This window comes from Mirounga leonina, unplaced genomic scaffold, assembly GCF_011800145.1.
Source record: "Mirounga leonina isolate KUSES-001 unplaced genomic scaffold, KU_Mleo_1.0 Mir_174, whole genome shotgun sequence".
Classification (NCBI taxonomy): Eukaryota; Metazoa; Chordata; class Mammalia; order Carnivora; family Phocidae; genus Mirounga; species Mirounga leonina.
Window position 1 is genome coordinate 62623314 of NW_023270451.1, and position 13343 is coordinate 62636656.

Consider the following 13343-nt stretch of genomic DNA (forward strand, 5'->3'; position numbering starts at 1 on the left):
CTAATTAGTGTTCTGGCATAGACAAGTAATCAGAAATGTCAGAGCTGCAAGGCTACATCTCCCTAATCCTTTGATAATAATTTAGCCTCCTGGGAGGGCCCCAAGCTGCGGTAAGTAGTGACTGACAATAAGGCAAAATTAGGTGGGCAGCAGACCATTAGGAGAGAAAAAGAAAAAGCACTCCCCAATCCTGCTGAGCACCATCAGGCAACTGACTGCACTGCCAGATGAGGTGCCTGTTTAAGCCTGTGTTGTTAATTAGCTGATTCTACCAGACCTGCCACATATGTCCAGGTGCCTCATGCAAAGATGTGTATTTCTGGGAATGGGCCAAATGACAATTGTGTTTCATGATCACATTTCAGGAACATAAGTAAGAAGTCCACATATTTCTTGAAGATTCTTTTGAATTATCAAAGAAATAAGATCAACACGCTACACTACATTTTCTTGCTGAGTTCCTTTTAGGCAATTAGGCACGCGTATCTCAAGTTTCTCAGGTTTTATAATTCACCAACAGCTTAGATTCAAATGAGGGCCTTTGGCTGCTCTAAGCTGCGTCTGGACTTGCCAAAGCTATTTTGGCACCTACAGTACATCAAAAGTAGATCCTTTTATAAATTCTTATACTTACAAATAATAACTTCACATTAAAATAAGGACTATTAACAAAAACGAACCAGACAGCTTAATTCGAGAGGAGAGGTTTTAAAAAGAAACAAACTTTGAGGGGGAAAAAAAAAATAGTTAAGGAGCAAGCTCTGTACGGCATTTCCTGAGGCAGGCGAGGCAATCCACGGAACAAGTTTGACTATGACTATCTTAAAAAGAGGTCAAATGATTTCAACGTGAGTCCAAATTCTGTAGGTAAGACAAACCAGAAATTCAGACAATGAAAAAAAAAAAAAAACTAACTAAAAACACCAGGGAAACAATGTGTCACAGCAGCTAAATAACACAGTGTTAAAGGTAACACAGATCACAAACAGAGATCAAACTTTTTATCTCCCTTTGGTACACAGTGAGGTACCAGGGTACATAACATCACCATGTTTAGAAAACACATTATCTCAACTAGCCTCTAGTACATCGCCGGACTTACATTATCCATCTCTTTCTATTGATGAAGAAGGAAAATAATGGTTATGACACAAGAGCAATATTAACCTTTAATTTTGAGTGTTGATAGGAAAATCATGGTTGGGCATAATGGCCCAACAGTTAATGTCTGACATTTGAATTCTTTTAATATAGAGACACCACCAAAAAGAAAATCCTCTGTAATGGGAATCTACACTAATTTATGTAGTTTATGTAACAACTTCCTAGTCATTTGAAAGTCAATGATTATTCAAAAGAGGAAAACTGCTATTGTTAAATCGACATTCACATATAAGAGAATGTACCTATAATATCCTAGAATTATAAGAAATGCAGAAAGACAAAGAAGTGTTCAGTTTTATTGGGCTGCAGCCTGCATTCCCAATAAAGAGGCTGATTACACACACAAAGAAATTTACCCAAAGGAAAGGAAAGTTGTATCTAGCAGCCACTCTTACCCATGCTCTGTTGATTTCAACTACTCTCATGAAATCAACATGATAATAAATTGAATCTTTAAATAAGTTAAGAAGAGTAGTGTTGATCTTACTGAGGCTGAGTCACAAAGTTTGGTCACTGATGTGAAACACTACACTCAAAAACTCTGAGCATTTGGGAGTCCAGAGACAAAGGCACAGATATGGAAAATGAGTTTTATTTTGAGAAACATATTCTCTTGTAATAGGTTCAGTTTTTTATATCTTAAAATTCATATCATATCTTAAAATTCATATTCATATCTTAAAATGGGTACTGAACTCATTTAGATAGTTTAGGTCAATTTTACTCAAAGTGTTTAATTTAGAGTTTCTTTACTGAAAAGAATTCTTTTCAAGGAAAGTTCTGAGAAATTAATCCTTTATAAAACACTATTTAGATGAATATAACTGATTAACTATCATTTAAAGAATTACTCTTAATTTTATAAGACATCACAACAATATTTTTAAAAAGTCTAGTTGAGATGAAACTCTTCAACAATTAAATATTTAATCAGTTTATAACACGAGAGAATGTTTAATCTGCATGATTTACCAATTAAATACTGCACCCTGATGTGTCTTCAGCAACATGATAGCTGAAATGGAATTGTTTCAAAGGGACTCAAGAAGGGCAATGCCCAATAAATGTACAAAGGTTTAGAGAAGTGGGTAGGTTTAGTGTATATCCTGGACAGTAAGATATATTTCAGTCAACCCCTAACTACCTCCATCCAGGCTGTGATATTCTTGGACATTATGAAATGACCACAGAGGGTGCTCTTGGGCAATTACTGCAGATGTCAGTTTTGACTTTGGAAACATCACCATGGTCCAACCCAGAGATGCAAAGCCCTGAAGGGACTGCCCAGCCTCTCTCCTGACACATGGGCACCAGTGGCTGCCACTGTGTGTCCGGAGGCCTGAGTGTGCAGGAAGAAACATCACAGTAGACATTAAAAATGGAATTTACGAATTGGAAAATCTAAAAAAAAAAAAAAAAAAAGAATTGGAAAATCTTTGTCATACTTCTGGATTGGAATCATACACGAGTTGTAGATGGTTTTGATTTGATAAAAACTATGAAAGGTTGCTGACAACTAAGTTTTATATATAAGAAAAAAACACACTGGGGTAAGAGAGATTGCATACAAAACAGAAAAACCTTTGGGTGAATCCATGATCTTACTACAGGAGAACTTCCTTAGGATTTCTCTTATCCAGAGAAGACACATTTTTCTAAACCGAAAATGTAAATTTAACATGTAGATTTTAAACATAGCATGTGTAACAGTGACCATTTGAGAGGAAGAGAAGGTCTCTGTTTAAAATATTCTGGTCACTCAGAAAGACTTTGCATGAATACGGAATAGATGAGTTCCAATTAATTTTCTAAATTTGGGGTTCAGAGCCCTTGTGGTAGATACATAGAGTGTCATATGGCACAGCTATTTTTATTTTTTTATTTTTATTTATTTTTATTTTTTTTAAGATTTTATTTATTTATTTGAGACAGAGAGAATGAGAGAGAGAGAGCACATGAGAGGGGGGAGGGTCAGAGGGAGAAGCAGACTCCCTGCAGAGCAGGGAGCCCAATGCGGGACTCGATCCAGGGACTCCAGGATCATGACCTGAGCTGAAGGCAGTCGCTTAACCAACTGAGCCACCCAGGCGCCCGGCACAGCTATTTTTAATACAGAATCTCTTTTCTACCTTATCTATTGCACTTGTTATTGCTTCATGGGTGGGATACCCTGCTTTCACTCAGTCATGACAAAAAAACTTAGAAATTGCTACTGTGGGGTACAAGACTAAGCATTCAACCGCCCACTAATTTTTGTCACCACCGCTAAAATTAAAATGAATTTAACTTAGTTGGTTTAAAATCTGGAAGATATTTCAATAACCGTCTGGAATTCTAGACCAATTTCTTCAGTTTATATGTACTAACTCTACTGTGTCCTGGGCAGGTGACACAACTTCTTGAAACTCATTCTGACAATCCATGGCGGAACTGTGGATGGAACTCAGGTTTGTGGATTCCTGGCCCAGATTTTATAAGTCTAAAGTATGGTAGGGATAGCATAGACTTTGAAATTGGAGAGACACAATTTCAAAGTCTGATTCAACACTCAACAAGTCACTTCATCTTCTCTGAGTGGGAAATTCCTTAACCTGAAAATAAGGACAAATGGGGATGATGGCATCTGGCTCAGCAGGTTAGAAATGATATGAGTGAAGCACCGAGCCCATTGCCTGGTACACGGAGGTGCCGTGGGAATGGTGGTGGTGACAGCTGGGGCTGGGATTACTATTTTGATAATTGGAGAAGATGAGCGATATACCTTAAAACAAACTCAGTTCCTTCTATGAACAGCATGAATCCGCCATCGTTTAGACTTAATAATTATTTCTGTTATGCAAAAAACGTTTTAGACGTTTAACCACTTATGGAATGAAGTAGAACGTCTTGGTTATTTGTCCTGATATTAATTTTTTTGATCTTCCAAAGGTATGTTTAGCTTTACTATTTCAAGATTTAATGTAGAAGCCTAAGATTATCCTATGTAGGGCCTTGAATATAATACAAATTTTAATCCTCCCTCTCTTTAAGACTTTGGAGATAAGGAGCAAAAACACTTTTCATGGAGGCCAGAACGATAATAATAGCTGAGTGAGCTGCTCAGGACCTGAGTGATGGCTTTTGGTTGTATATGGACGACTGTAGGAGGTACCATTCTCCTTTGTAGGTGCATCCCAAAACAATGGACACAAATCTAGGGTAATGGTCATTATTTGGCCTTAGTCACTGGTATAGTTATTCAAATAGAACTCTAAAGTATTTCACTATAAATATCAGGAACAATTAAGATGCTTAATTGATCAAAAAGTTTTTGAGGTCAGAAACACCAGAACTAATTGCTACTCTCAGGGAAAGTTTGCCAGAATTTTCAATAGTTTTTTTCCATGAGTGGAGCATCATGCAGAAAAAAAGATTACTTAGTAAAACACGCAAGTGTTAAAGTGTTGCTACTGGAGGCAGGATGAATATGTGACTTCAGAATAACTGTTTGATATAAAACTGTTGCAATTTGTGGTATTTCAAAAACTCAGTGAATCTCATTTGGGTTAAAAGGCTGTTCTTCTTAAGGAGTGAAGCTCTCATACTGCATGACAGAAACTGGATCCCCTATACCCTTATCTGGGTTGGTTAAACCACTAAGTGTTGATTCACTGTAGGGCATAGGCACGTATGTGTGTGCACATTTTCCTTTGCATCTGAAGTTAGGAGTCTCTGTTTCCTTCCATTCCTTTCCTTTCCTTCTCTTTACTTCTTATTTTAATTGGAATAGCAAAAGTTTGTCATGATGCCTGAGTAAAATTGTTCTCTTCAATCTTTTTTTTCTGTAATAGACTAAGGTTGCCAACAGTATTTATAGGGTCATTATTTTCAACTGTTTCTTGACACCTAACAATATTATTTTAAGCTCCAGCAGATTTCCAATAATTATATAATGTCTCTCAGTAATGATCTGTTGCTTAAGATACACATTCTGCTTTACCTTTCAACACATACTTGATAACCTCTCATTTACTAACTATAATTGAGGCAAATTCAGTCTTGGCTAATTAGGGGCTCTTAGTACCCCCTCATATATGTTATTTTGGTGACATATCAATAGAACTAGGGTCTCCTTTTTATTTTTAATTACAGTAATAAAAATGTGCAATTTAAAAATATTAGAATGTTTAAGGACATTATTACTATTTTACAAATAATAAGTCCAGTGTTCTACTGGGGATATGCAAAATGACAAAACCTTCACAACCAAAACAGAATTGCTTGTCAGGCGTTCCTTTCAGAAGCAAACTTAGCCATCAGACGCTTAGGTATCAAAGAAAAGTATACCTAACCAGGACAATTAAACTAGACATAATTTTATGTGTGTGTGTGTGTGTGTGTGTTTTTAAAGTAAGCTCTACACCCAACATGGGGCTTGAACTCACAACCCTGAGTTCAAGAGTTGCATGCTCTATCAACTGAGCCAGTCACGCTCCCCGAAACTAGACATAATTTTAATGTTGGCCTCCTTGCGTCCACTTCAGTTAGCTCCATTGGTTAGTGGTCACACAAAAAGTCTTTGAAAAAAGTTTGGTGAATGGGAGGGAGTTAGTGTAGGTAATATCTTGATAAAGAAATTCTACCTCTGTTATGAACTGATGGCAAGCTTTGTAGTAAATAGGTCACCAAGACGAAAAACTGAAGATGTTAACACACACACACACACACACGCACGCACACACACACACACACTCTCTCTCTCTCCTATGTACAATGGCCTATTTCCAGATGAGTCTACCTTTTCTCATCATAGAATACATGCTTCAGCTATACCAAGAATAAACATAAAGGGAATAACATCAATCCGATTTTCCTATTCTGTTCAACATTTCTGAAAATTACCACATAAGCAAAAAAAAGTAAAAGAGGATCTGGAAGTAAAACATATGCTTGTAAATTCAGAGCAATACCAAATGGAAGCAGAAGTTGCTAATATGGTTTCAGTATTTTGTAAAACAGCCAGCTGGATAGATGATAATTTTTCTACCCCTGCAGGGCATCAAAGCTTTTAGGAAATCATTCTTTTCACACATATTAACACTTAGCTTATTAAAACAGATGATACTTTTATTGTAAAACAGCCTGGGTAGAGGCCCGAAGCATACAATCTGAAAGGGAAGACTCATTTTGACCACCCAATCTGACGAACAGTGAACACTGACACAACAGACCACGAGAGAGGATGACGCAGCAAGACCTTCTGTACCTGCCACAGCTGAGTGTCACCACGAAGCCCGTGAATTGCTGTTATGAAAACATTTGCAGTCACTTGCATAATTAAATGAAACTGCCAGAAAAGCATTTCTAAAATGCAGGGGAGATGCACATAAATACATACAGTTCAAAGCAAATATTCCATTTCAGAATCAGCACTGTGCTGAGTTATGTGAAGTTACATCCCAGCAAAGTCCCATTTCCTTTAACTTGACTGTTAAATAATTACAAATGAGTGACAACATTGTGATTGAAATGGATTGCTCTCTGAAGTTTCCTTTACAGATAAATGAAACTTAATGATCATGCTCTCTAAAACCACAATCCCCAATTGCTAGGAGTTGCCATGGGTAAATGAAGACTTCTGTCCTGATAAAACTTCAGGGTTCTATTGTTAGCGTGCTTCAGTGCTGTAAATCAAGATAAAAAAAATGCTCAAGAACAGTAGAGTGGCAGGTATTTGCCCTTTACTGCAGCTTAGGTCTTTGTTTGACTAAAGAGCACTGTATTGACTCAAAAAACTTTTATAGGAAGAGCCAAATCCATTACAACATGATTCTGTTTATGGAATGCAGCAAAGGCGAGTGAAATGATGCTGTGCACAATGGTAAACCGGTTATCATTCTGCTTGTTAAAATTAACCTTAGAAGGTTTTTGAGACTCTCATTCTAACACTGACAGTTTTCATGTACAAAAGAAGCCAATTAAGGCTTCTGTCAACAGTCAGAGAAATAAAATTATGAACTATATTAGCGGCATAGAAGAAAAAGGATCAGAAAAGGAGTTTGCTTTACAAACATACCATCAAAATGCAATTTTTTCCTGCACATATTTCTATGATGCCAGGAAGCCTTGCAAGGGCAGTTACTTACATCAAACAGCTTTTCTATATACATTTCCTCATTGATCTTTTCTCGAAGAATATCCTGGTTTTGCCGAACAAACATAATATAGGTGTCTGCCAGATCCATTCCTGGTTTCTGTTGTGGGGGAAAAGCATGGGGAATAAAATACCAGGTCTCAATTGTGAAAACACCATTTAATCACAACCTTAGAAAATAAGTCACTATATCATTTCAAAAGTTACATTAGTAAAATATGCTCAAGACCAAAATCGACAATGAGCATCTTCAGTAAATTCTGTAATTAAAATAAAGTTTATTATTGATGTATGTAACTTGAGGTCATAGTTATTCATCATTACTAAAAGGAGTAGAGACATGTGGTTGTAAACTACCAGATATCTTTTTTCTTTTTTTTAAAGATTTTATTTATTTATTTGACGTAGAGAGAGACAGCGAGAGAGGGAACACAAGCAGGGGGAGCGGGAGAGGGAGAAGCAGGCTTCCCGTGGAGCAGGGAGCCCGATGCGGGGCTCGATCCCAGGACCCCAGGATCATGACCTGAGCTGAAGGCAGATGCTTAACAACTGAGCCACCCAGGTGCCCCTAGATATCTTTTTTCTTTAAGGGCTATCTTGAAAGGTTAATATGCCAAGTATAAATGAATGCATTTTTTAAAAAAGTCCCCACTTGAAATAATCATTTCCTAATTGCCAATATAATTTATTGTCACTATCTCTGGCTGGCTATCCATATATATTAAAAACAAAAATGTTAGTTTTCCTTAGATTGTCTTCCTCAATTACTCCAGGTGCTCAAGGCATATAAGCTAAATTTTCTTATTAATTTGAGTAAAATATTAGGAAGATATTGGGCAAAAAATTTAATTGATTACAAACTGAAATGTAAACCAAAATTTTGAGGATTATCCATTGCTTCTATTCATTCCTGTTTATCAATACTATTTCAAAGATCTATTTTATTTTAGAAATACAATAAGAATATTGATGAACCAATTTCCTAAGAGGAGTCTAAAGCGTGAATGAGATAACTTTCCAAAGTTATCCAACATCTGGTGTCTTGTAATGTTAGAGCAGATAGGGTCCAGTCTACAAAAGCAGTACCAGGAAGGGACAAAAACCTGAATGGCTTCTAAAGAGTTTCCTTCTGGACTTATCTTTAGTTCTTTTTTGAGTTTCAAATAGCTAGACTAGTTAATAAAAGTACTCATTTGAATGATCTACACTGGGGTTGATTCATAATCTGTACTGAGCTATTCATTTGATTAGAATATGGCATTAGTAATAACAAAATGGTAGAACTGATGCCCAAATGAGTCAGTCTTGTATCATTTCATATCCATAGAATGTACTTATAACCTCCATCAACAGACTCATTTTGCTAAAGTAAATCTTGCAAAGAAATGAGGTGAAAGAGAATTTAACTATTATCACTGCAGGAAAAACAAGGCATCCCTCTGAGTGCTGTGGTAGCGCTTCTCCTTAAAAGAAGGACAAAACGTTCTTTCTGCTTTCTTTGGTGGGGGAAGTATATTTTATATACAATGACAAAACTACTCATCTCTTTACCAGTAGTGCACAGTATAGGCAATGAATATCTCATTAATAAAAACTGATTTGATTTTTTGGTAATGAAGTTATTTCTGGGTAATGAGAATCACAGGAAGCTCTTACTGCTCTCATTTTTGGCCTACAGGGAAATATATACCACATAAATTCAAGGATCCTTTCAAACATGACCCAATGTAACAAACTTAGTTATTAGTTATAATTTGAAACAACTACTTAAATGTCTTCACTGGTCTTTCCTTGAAGAGCGTCCATATACAATGTAAGGAGTATGTTTCAAACCTTATCAAATTCATTCCTTCACTATTTTTCTACATAATTCTCTTAAGCAATGTTTGAGAGTTTAAATAAAATGACAAGGCTAACCAAGAGAGAAACCTAGGTTGTTTCTTCTTTTTTGGGGGGAGAGGGGAGGTGTTATAGATCAGTTTTTCCAGTGAAGAGGCAGGGTAATTTGCACAAAATTTACTACTATTAATACTTGAAGACAGCTAACCCATAAGATAAGTACTTCTCTCCATGCTTCTCAAACTTTGTCAAAACACCAACAAATGAGAACATTCAGAAAACATACTGCCACTGAATGAAAATGACAAGAGAACACTTTTCTATGTATAATGGATAGTGTTCAGGAAGGTAGCTCAGCATCTGAGCTTCAGTCAGCTGCTTGGAAACAAACTACTAATGATATACATAATATCAAGGCAGTTGGGCACGGCTTGGCTAAACTGGGACTTAAAGAACATGCAAAGGAGAGGCTTGTCTTCTCTACCATTTTCCCCCCTGCCAACCTTATTTTTATTTCTTTCAACAGAAGAGTAGGCTTACAAATTGAATCTAGTCAATCACTTGACCCATCAGACTCATTGGAAACTAAGCTATAGCTGGGAGGACTGGGGAATAGGGACTTTAAACACTTGCCATAGATTCTAAGGTCTTTTGTCCTGTTTCTTTGATCCCTTTCAAGATAACATTCGACATAATGAAACCCCATCCAGGAAGAGTTTATCTTCTAACATCTAAAGCTAACAAACACTTTACAGTTTAAGCCTAGAAGAAAATTAAATGCTGTTCCCTTAGGCAGACCCAAGGGATATGATACTGAAATCTGTAGGTTGAGACCGTCTACACTTCCTAAGGAAGTAAGAATCTCTGGTTGAGGGTGTGAAGCCAAGCTCATTTAAAAGTTTATTTCAACAAAATTAAGTGCTTATCTTTTTTTTTTTTTTAAGTTATATTTTCTCCCCTTTTGGCAAATTAAGATCCACTTGCCTGGAAAACAAAACCTTGAATTCTTATATTTCTCATTAGCATTATTTCTTTATCTTTGAGCTGTTTACCTATTCTTGAAACTGTGACATATGGGAATTTCACACCTAGTGAATATATTTTCATGTAGCTGTGGCATGAGACTATAATCATTAAAAGAATATACACAAGTAAGAATAACTGCAACAGTTGGTGACATTTACCAATTAGAATTATAGTTCTTTATCCTTCTTTTAGTGTATGAAGGGTAATTATCTCTGATAAATTGCTGAAAAAGATGTAATTTTCCTTTTAAACAGTTTCTACTTACAGTACAAATGTGTTTGGATAGAAGACATTATCACTGGTTCAGCGCTTCTTTGTGCAAAGACTCTGTTTTATGGCAGTAAAATTTACATACTTTGGAAGTCACTGCATCTAATTTCATTATTACATGTTATGCATTTAATTTCAACATTACATGGTCTCTTATTAGGAAATGAAGTTTTGCTAAAAAGTAAAAACTGAACACTTGTTTTTTTTTTTTTTTGGTGTGTCAATGAATGGGATGCACGTGACTGCTTGGCAGAGACAACGAATTGCTACATGTGCTGGTGCAGGTGGGTGTCCACTGGCCTTAGCGAAGCAGACATCTGGTAAGCTTCAGGAATTGTCGATTTGGATGAGTTTTGTTTTGTTTTGTTTTATCAAGAATATTGTGTTCTAGAGAGCTATATTTAGAAATCTTTTCTGTATTGGTAATTATAATTTTCTTAACGAATAGGAGAGAAGAACAATTAAAAACCACGTAGCAAGCACTCTATGGATTAAATGCCACTTAGAGTCAGTGTTTTTTTTCATTCCCCCATTTAAAGCTCTGAGATCCTTGGTTCACCATGCACTAACTCCTCCAACTTGTTTATTAGGATAGTAATCTCTGAATCAAAATAGGAATTCTCAAATTCTAATTTGATTAAAAAAAACAAAATTGGGCCAACAAAGTTATAGTAAAAGGACACAAACATCTAAAAATTTCCCCCCTGAGCAACAAGAAATCAATAAATGTGGAAGGAAGTGAAGTACGGTCAGGTGAGTGCCCCTGACACTTGCTGCCGAAGTAACAGAATACACCAGTGAGTGAATAAGTTTAGGTAAGGGTGCAGGCTCCAGCAATTTTTTTTCAGCCATTAATCACTAGTTAACCTAGTGAGATGAAAATGCTGTTGAGAGAAAAAAATTCCTTGTTAATTATACGCTGCAAATGCTCTGACTTCCTGCTGCTACACGTAATCCCACAGGTGCAAGTCTTCACTCTCCCCATCCATGGGTAGGTGCGTGCAATGCTGCAGTCAGTTTGCACAGCAACGGATTTAGATGCAGAAGAAGCCGCTTAACCTTCCACGGGAGGTTAACAATACACTATGCAAACACTGTCATGGTGTCTATTTAACAAGGAGACAATTTTTTAAATATACTATTCCAGTCTCAAAGATGAACTAGAAGCTGCAGCATAATTGACTTAATTTGAAAGTGTACTTCTCATAACCTACAAAAGCTTGCCTTGAAGAAATGATCAAGAGTGGAACTGTGCTATCCTGGTTTATGATAAGCTGCACATATGAATCTTGTGAGATTTAAAACAACTGCAGGTCTCCTCAGTTCGAAATTGTAATAACAATTTCTATCTCAGCTCCAGCATTGCAGATTCAGAAGTAGTCTGTAATTGATCATCAGGGAACACAGGACATAATTCTACAAACACAGAATTTATCCCATGTATTTTTAACAATAATACATATCTTTCTTTCACTGTGTAATACATGCTTTATTACTTTGGCATTCATGCAGCAATTTCTACAGTTTTCCATCTGAGTGAAAACATTCTTAAAGCTTTTCAAAAGCATTTGCAGTAGGTTAAGTAGATTATATATTCTCAAAAACCTAAAAAAATAGGTTTGAGTATACCTATGATGATTAGGTTGTAAAAATATGTATTTTACCAATTTTGTACAAAGTAGAATAATTATATTGTATTCACATAGAAAAGCAAAAGGAAATAAACAGAACTAAAGCCTTCAAACTAGATTTATCCCATCTTAAATATTACAGAAGCTCAGGAAGAGGAATAATTCATAAAAGTGGCGGGGGGGGGAGGGAGAGAAATGTGAACAATGAAACCGTCACAAGGATATAAAGTTTTCAAGATTTTCTAATAGTTTAACTAACTTTTTTAAGAACAATGAAAACAATTTCATTGTTCTTAGGAAACAAACCAACAAACCAACCAACCCTCCAAACTATTTTTTCAAGCAGTGAAGTGGCCAGACTCACCTTTCTCTTTGTTAAATTCAGCAGTATTCAAAATTCCATTAACACTATTATACATTTTGACTCCAAATTGGAAAGCAGAAAATTCTGAATTAAGGACAATGGCGCCCACATCTGTTTGAAAACATCTTTTAGACATGGAACATGTAATATATGTTTTAAGTATGCACGTTCCCCTTGGTCCCACATTTCTAAGGGAGAGTTCCATTACTCCAGCATTCTTGCTCTGCATAAGGGTCTTCTGTCTGCCCCCTGTGAGTGTAATTAGTAAAAAGCAGGTTCCTACCATAATGCTATGAGAGTATATCATATCAGAATCTGCTATAATTAATACTCTTATACCTTATGTAGTCATATTGTTTTCACTCTTAAATTCACAGGGATGCTTCACATTATTTCTTCTACATGGTGATGTATTTTATTTTTCACAGATCTAAGCATTTGTATGTACAAACACTTTGTTGTATTACTGGGGAAAAAAAAAATCCTCCCAAAGAGAAGGTTCTTTTAAGTACTAAAAGGGATACTGAAAAATAGTTTAAAACACTAGCCTGGAATACTCAAGGCAAAGGGGCAGGTTGACTTCGAACTGAGATTTATGGGCTCAATTTTAATCTTATTATGCCTTGCTCATTTGACACTATGAGCTTCTAGTATTTCTCTTGCTATTTCTGATCTGTAATAAGAATCACTAACATCTCAGAGTTTGGAGGAATAGGTGCTGATACAGGACTACCATGTAAGGAAAGTGCTAATATGTGTAGCACATAATTCCTTTATACTCTTATTTTCATGAATAATGATTATAATGATGATGAAGGTATTCAATCTCTGAGTTTGTAACAATGTTCACTAAACTTTCCCTAGTCTGGCTACGGTTATGATGTCAACCACAGAAAGTACACTGAGGACTTGAAGA

The 13343-nt window shown here is 36.1% G+C and overlaps 1 protein-coding gene across 10 annotated transcripts in view; it reads right to left on the bottom strand.

Moving 5' to 3' along the window:
- CADPS2 (calcium dependent secretion activator 2) overlaps positions 1–13343 on the bottom strand; it is a 516958-nt gene that overhangs the window by 18709 nt on the left and 484906 nt on the right. For 7 of the 10 annotated variants that reach the window (XM_035021019.1, XM_035021016.1, XM_035021013.1 and 4 more), the window contains one exon: positions 7290–7397. The exons of 1 other annotated variant lie outside the window; for it this stretch is intronic. In XM_035021019.1, the coding sequence (XP_034876910.1) occupies positions 7290–7397 (108 nt within the window). Of the gene's footprint in view, positions 1–4995; positions 6448–7289; positions 7398–13343 lie in introns of those variants that run through there. 2 more of the 10 variants (XM_035021012.1, XR_004682085.1) reach the window with 2 other exon arrangements.